The 7,236-nt window shown below is 41.8% G+C and overlaps 1 protein-coding gene across 1 annotated transcript in view; it reads left to right on the top strand.

Annotated features, from left to right (window-relative positions):
* Positions 1-1,605: 1,605 nt before the first annotated feature.
* The window catches only part of ADARB2 (adenosine deaminase, RNA specific B2 (inactive)), a 303,731-nt gene continuing 298,100 nt past the window's right edge, over positions 1,606-7,236 (top strand). Inside the window, exon 1 of the mRNA XM_017819415.1 lies at positions 1,606-1,795. Within this exon, the coding sequence (XP_017674904.1) occupies positions 1,696-1,795 (100 nt within the window). The 5' untranslated portion in view covers positions 1,606-1,695. The remainder of the gene's footprint in view (positions 1,796-7,236) is intronic.

Below are 7,236 nucleotides of genomic sequence, written 5' to 3'. Positions count from 1 at the left end.
AGCTTCGTGAACTATATCTGACATTCAAGCAATGCAGGTCTGAATTCTCAGTCTCTCTTACGTTAGCTGTTAAGATGGGAGACCAGTTTCCCCCTGTGCTTTGTGTTGTGCCACATAGCTGAAAGCGAGGGTATGTAGGGCCTTCTTACCTTATGTGACCTGCTCCACGGAGGACAGAGGGTCCAAGAGGTGACACTATCTTGTCACACCTGAGTTATCCAAATCATGGTTTAATGAGGACTTTAGAGACTTTTATGGAAGTATTCTTAGTTAGTTAGTTTAAAAATCTGTAACGGGTAGCTCCGCCTCATCCCAAAATTACAGAAGCCAGTATACCAGCCAAACACAGAGGGTTTCTAATAGCTGGGAGAGTTGCAGTGGAAGTGGTTAGCAGCAGGAGCCAGGTAACCTACATTCCAACAAGAGGAAGTTCTAGATTAAAGGAGTTCTGATAAACAGGGTTTTGCTATGCTTCTCCAGCCAACTACAAATGTAGTAGGCACTAATGATGACGTTAATTATTTAACATAATTTTCCTTGATATTCTTCCGTTTTCCACTCACTACCTAAGTTTCCAGATATGTGTGTTTAAATGATATAATAACTAAGGACGAAGCAGTAGGTCCCTTGTAACTTAAAGCAGTATCTTATCTGTTGTGTATCCTGGCTTTTTGTAATGAACATGTAATGCTTTGTAGTCAAGCTTTTCAGAGGAATGCTGTTGTCATCTTTCCTCTCTGTAAAAGCCCCTCTGCTCCCGACACTTTAATTGCACAGTTGCCTAAATGAGGCACTGCAGAGTGTTAATGTATGAGTCTGAGCGACAACACGCTCCTCTTTTCACAGAGCTTTTGCCCTTGATCGTGAATGTAACCGAGCACGTACCTTAAAAATAACTGGAGATTCAAGGGGAATCTCTACACTTATCCTCTTGCATAAGGTTTGTTGACACAGGGATCCTTCAACAGTAACTCATATTCTTTCTCTGGGAATAATAAGCATCGCAATTAGTGAACTAGTTAATAACTGTGTGGTTGGGGAGGACAGCAGAGGCATTTCTGTGTATGTGAAAGCGGAGTGTTCAGTGTCCACATGGTCTAACGCAGACAAAAAAAAAAAAAAAAAAGAACAGGCTTGAAATCCTGCCTGCAGCCTCCCTTCTTGCAAGCTGCCCCTCCGGCTTTTCCTCGACGAAGGGGCAGGATGTTTTCATTCCCTCCATGGCCATTCTCCCTCGCTTTCTCCCGGGAGCCGGGCACAGCCGGCAGCCCCGGGGGAGAGGAGTTTGGGGGCGAGGGCTGGCGGAGCTGATGTCAGCGCCGGGCGGCGGGAGCGATTGGGCTGCGGGAGACTTTGCAGCAGCAAATCCGCTCCCCTCGCCCCCCCCTCCCACCCCCGCACCATCGTCTTCAAAGCGGCCGGTGCCCAGCAACTCGCAGAGGTGCAAAAAGTGGGCGCGGGGCCGGCAGAGCCGCGGCGGCGCCCCCGGGCATCGCCCCGGCCGGGCCCGGCACGTCGGGGCGGAGGCGCGACCCTCTCGCGGCGGCGGCGGCAGCGCCGAGCGGAGCCGAGGCACAGCCCCGCCACAGCCCCGCCGGCCCGACCCACCGCCCTATAAAAGCCGCCTCCAGAAAAGAGGAGAAACTCCGCGGGAGGAGAACACCTCGGCGCGGTGCTGCTCGCTGAGGTACCGGCATGACATCCGTCCTGGGCAGCGGCAGGGCGTCGGGAGGACCGAGCGGGCAGCTGAGATGCAAGTCCAAGAGAAGGAGGAGGAGGAGATCAAAGAGGAAAGGTAAGAGAGGCGGTTTTTTTTTCTTCTCCTTCTTTTTTTTTTCTTCTTTTTCCCACTCTCGCTGCCTGCCTCCTGCACAGCATCGGCTGCTCCCGGGTTTATTGTCAGTGTGCCCGGCACTCGCAGGCACCAGCCCTGCGCTGCCCCGACGGCCGAGGCGGGCCGGGCAGTGCCTTCCCCGCCACCAGCGGGGTCAAGAGGGGCCCCCGCTGTCCCCGCGGCCGGGCAGAGCCCGCTCCCCTCCCCTCGTTGTGTCGGGCCGAGGCTGAACCCCACGGGGGTGCCGACAGGGGGGTTGGCAGGCCCCGTCCAAGGCAGGGCGGTGCAGCGGAGCTGTCCCGGGGCTCCACCAGCCCCGGCTCTGCCATCAGGTGCCATCAGCCTCCCCCCGAGCCTCGGTGCCCGCGGGCAGGAGGTGCCGCCGCCCGGGCAAGAGCGCGACGCGGAGCCCTTTGGGGCTGTCGCGCCCACCAAACTACTGCTTTTTTAATTTTTTAGACGAGGCCCACCAAGTTTTTCTGTTTTGGTGCTGTTCCCTGTCCCTAAGTAAACCCTGGTTAGGAAGGCGCTAATTTGCCATAAGCAGGAAAAGTGAAGCTACAGGGTGTCATTGCAGACAGGGAATATGCCCTAGATAACAGCTCTTCGCAAGGTTGTCTGCTTTCTCCTGTAGAAGGGATGGCACACTACTGCCTGATTTTTGATGGTTTGCCTGCAAAAGCCGAAGTTAACAGGCTGTGAGCACTTAAAAGTAAAATAAACTGCTACGAGGAGCAGAGTGCCAGAGACGCCCAGCTGCAAGGCATTCGACTGCAGAGATGCAAAGTACGAGTGTATGTCTAAGCAGTAAATATAATCTAATCTGTAATTGTCATCTTTATGTGGTACTCACACAAGTTTTAGTCAGCTAGCTCACAAGCTGATGCTCTGGATACTCTGTTTCTCTTTCTGAGTCTAGAAAACCTAACTTGTAGGTGCAATTAGCTAAGTGTCTCTTAATTATTGATTATGTTAAAGCCCGTAAGCGCGGTATTTAATAACTTTTCAGAAAGGTGTCAAAACCGCTTTTGTATAGTAACTAGTAAAAAACAGTCAAATGCTAAATTCAAGACTGTATCATTTGATTGTCACTTTTTCATTCGTGAACTCTCTACATTCAAAATCATAGTAACAAAGAGTAACCTGTGAACAAGTAGAAACAACAGATGCACAGATATATCAGGAGTTCAAGTAAATGTGTAACCTTGACTTGTTACTCTGGACGTTTAACACTTGGTGAGACGGCTGCCTTTTATTCTACATTAAGGAATAAGTTTTAAGATGCTAAGAAAGAGAGAGCTCCCCTAGTCAGTCCCTTTAAATTTCCTTGTACTCAAGTTGTGCTCTGCAGACTTTTTATGTGCTGATTTGTTTTAGCAAAACTACTTTTCTGGGGAATTGCAAACTTAGCCTAGCTTTAGCTACCTCTACTTGGCTGGGAAAAAAGAGTAATCCATTAATCTCTGCAGTGGAGGAAAGGTGCTTTGTTATACAGGTAAATTATAAGTGTTAATTTAGTTTCTAAGAAGCAGATAAAAGTGAGAATCTTTCAATAAGACTTTTCTGATGCATCCTTTCTTGCTCTGTTTTGCCAAAACAAGGTGAAAGTTGAATGCCTTTAAAAAAGAAAAAAAATAAACAAAACAATAAAAAGTTGCTCCACTATAACTTAGTAGCTGACAGCTATTTGCAGAATGCACGGCTGGAGGTAAATGGTATTCCAGAAAGTGCTTGACTGACCAATATCAATAAGAACGTGCACTTGAAGAGTTCATTGTTTATTCCTCCAAATGTGCTATTGTAACCACTTTTCAAATAATGTAGTTGGTTAGTATACTAATTATAGGCTTGTGTTGGTATGATTTTTATTTTCTTTTCTATATAATCACAGTATATATTCATAAATATACACATTCATCTAAATTTGTGCTGGCAAAAAAAAATCCTATAACTTAGGCACACCCAGTATAAAACCTGTTGGATTTTACTATTATGTTACTTTATTTACTGAACATATATTTCTGCATTTTTTTTTCTGATGGCATCCAATGAAAAGGTGTTGTTTAACAGGCAATCCTGGAAACTAGTCAAGACAAGGTTTATTAGGCTTGTAAATTACTGTGTCTTTATGAGAATGATTGTGGGCCCCACTCTCTTGCAGGTTTGATCTATTTACTAAATTGTGAAAAATCTTTGCAGAGAGTTAGACCAAAGACACTTGCCTTTAAATATTCTCCAGCACACACTTTGTTCTTTATAGCAGGAATGCTTTTAGTAGATGCTTTAAAGTATATCTAGACATATATGTTTACACATACACACAGAGAGATACCTATGGACACGTGTAGACAAAGAAATTCACTATGGTGTTAAATTTAAATTATTAGACAGAGTAAGGAAAGGAAATTATCTGTCAAATACCCAGTCCTTGAGGAGATGGACTCAACAAATTATTTATACAACTTAATATATTTTATTACACATGTTACATATGAACTGTGCTTAAAACCAGGTTGAGACGTCACCTGATAGAATATATAGTAATGTGCAGCACTAGAAACAGTTATTATTTTCTATTTAATAGTGTTGCTTATCCTCATCTCATTTATTTTCCATCTTCTCAGTCATATTTTTTGTTCTGGTTAGTGTGAATTATAAATTACTGTGTCTGGGTATAAGCACTTCGCTCTGTTTCTTTTATAATAAGAACTTCACTCCATTTCTCTTATACGTGGATGCTCTGTTTTAGGAGTTTCCTGGGGGCAGAAAGCAAGTTCAAGCAAGGAAAGCAAACAGTGTTCTCTGAATAGCTGAATTTCCTTGTGCATTTAGCCTAAAAAACCAATAATAAATATGCGCTGCAAGAATCAGAGAGAGAGATGATTTCTGTATATGCAAATCAAGCCCTGAAAAGTGTAGGACACTGAGTATGATTCCACTGTACAATATCATCGTCCAATAATTAATTTGCATGCATCTTATTTTTATGCTTATGAAATCCCACAACCTTTTCAGTGTAAAGATCCTGCCTTGAAGACTTAACAATAAATGTCCATGCAATGAATGTCATATTCCAAGCATATATTTGCAGAGAGATTTCACTCAGTTTTACACCCTATGCAGGATGTGTGCTAAAAAGCTAAAATATGAATACTCAGAACTATTTGATAAATTAGTACAGGTAGAAATATTTTCATTGTCATTTAGAAAATAGGTGTGATAACTCCCAGTGGGAAGTAAGTATCTTAATTTTTCAAAGACCTAATGAAAAATAAATACAGATGCTTATGAGATCATCTGCATACTAATTCTGTGTAGGAGCAGTAATAGATATTTTATATTTTTCTGTCTCTCTGTTCGTTTGGTTGCTTTTGTGGGTTTTTTTTGGTTTTTGTTGTTTTTGTTGTTTGGGGGGGGGGTTTTATCAATGTGTACAAAATGACCAGAGGTTAGAAAACTATACCTAATATTTTAGAGTGATCCATTTAAAATTTTTAGGTTTTTATAGGCAGTTACTGTGTTTGTGGGTTCTTGTTGTGTTTTCTGCAGGGCTTTGGAATATGGTAGAGTACTGGCAGAACTCAGCACAGCGGCCTCAGCACGGCTTGTACTGCTTTCATAGCCTGTGGTATAGATTTTGAAAACATGGCTTGTTTTCCCAGATAAGTGATTACAAGTAGATCAAACAAAAGCAGAGTTGCCATTTACTGATAATACTAAAAAGGCTACACTTCAGCAGCCTTTCAGCAGCATCATTTTAGAAATCAAGATATAGACAGTAAGTATGAAATGGGTGATTGGATATATACCCATTCTGAGTGATTTTCCAGTACAAGACAACAAATAAGTCACCTTATTTGTAATGCTTTTTATAGAGCTAATGAATAAAGTTAATTACTGGAAACAGGAGAGGGCATCAGGTATCCCTGATGTGGTAGAAAGCCATGGCTGAGGTCGCTGCGGATACAATGGGACACGAAATAAGAGTTGACAGAATAAACTAAATAAGGGTAGCAAATTGGTGAGAGAGGCAAAACGATTGTGAAATGAAATTCCATGAAAAATTAATGAAATAGAAAGATTGTACTGTAGATGAAGGGAGCAAACCAGCTTGGTTCTTCATCATCCTGCAATGCCAAAGTAATAAATGAGTGTGTTTCATCTTGGCGAGGTTCAGGGACACAACTCCTTCCCTACAAAAGGATTGCGTTGTGCTTCAAGATGTGTTCCGCTTATCTTGTGCCCTGACAGCTCAAGAGGAAGGGACTGGATTTGGTGATAAAATTAAATTGATTAAACCTTTATCCATCATCTAATTTGGTAGCTTTCTTTTTCCTTTTCTTTTTTACTATTACCTCCAATTTCTGGTGATCCGTGTAATGACAGCAATTTGAGATAGCATCAAGGACATTAGCTACGATGACTGAACTTAAATTTAGAATAAAAATATGGGATTCATGAGTCCATATCTAAATAGCAGATGATTAGGTTATAGCAGAATTGTAACTTCCTAGCAACAACATGTAATTGTGAGGACAATAAAATGGTGTCTCTTACTTTTAAGGAATAAAATATGTCAACTTTATCTCAAAAAAGTATTAATTATGTAGGTAGAAAAGGCACCGGTATGAATAGTGACCACGTCTTACATATATGATGTATATAGCCATTTTTATATTTCTGAACTCAGAAATTGTCAGATGTTTTGCTTTCTTCAGTGCCAAAACGCAGACATATAAAGCTAGTGGCAAAGGACCATACTGTTGGAAATTGTTTCATATGGCTTAAAATTTTGTAGCTTCTCCTTAGTGATTTTGGTAGTAAAATTCTCCCATAAGGCGAGAGCTTTGCTTATGAGTTCCAGTTTAAGTGCTATTAATGGAGTTTTTAAAATACTTAAAGGCAACCTTTTCTGAAGTGATACTCTACAAATTGAAAATACTGCACTAAAAATTACAGGTCAGATGAGATTGTTTTGTGAAATATCAAAATTACTAAAGGTCTGTGCAAGCTGTTTTCTTAGGTTCCTCTAGCACCTTATAGTTTAGCAAGTCTCATTAAAAAAGCGAACATGAAGGTATCTGTCTGATCTCTGTTAACTGTACTACTTTTGAATTACTGCTGGCCAATATTGTATAGGTTTTGTGAGTAGTAATGAACCTGAATTGATTCCTGTGTTTACAACTAACTATCTCTACAACCTTTCAGGCAGTGTCGTGTTTTTTCCATGTAAGTGATTAGTTATACGGACAAAAAAGGCTGATATGCATCAGTAGATAGATCATTCTCAAAGCATCTTGGATGAACTTGAGGTTTTCTGTATAAAACCGCTCACTTTGCCTGTAAATTTTGTAGGTTGCAATAGTAAAATGAAATGGTTACCTTTCTGCTGAAGCTGACCT

The sequence above is a fragment of the Lepidothrix coronata genome, unplaced genomic scaffold (assembly GCF_001604755.1).
Source record: "Lepidothrix coronata isolate B3197 unplaced genomic scaffold, Lepidothrix_coronata-1.0 Scaffold74, whole genome shotgun sequence".
In the NCBI taxonomy this organism is placed as follows: Eukaryota; Metazoa; Chordata; class Aves; order Passeriformes; family Pipridae; genus Lepidothrix; species Lepidothrix coronata.
The sequence above is the reverse complement of the archived record's forward strand: the minus strand, read 5'-3'. Positions and strand labels throughout refer to the sequence as shown.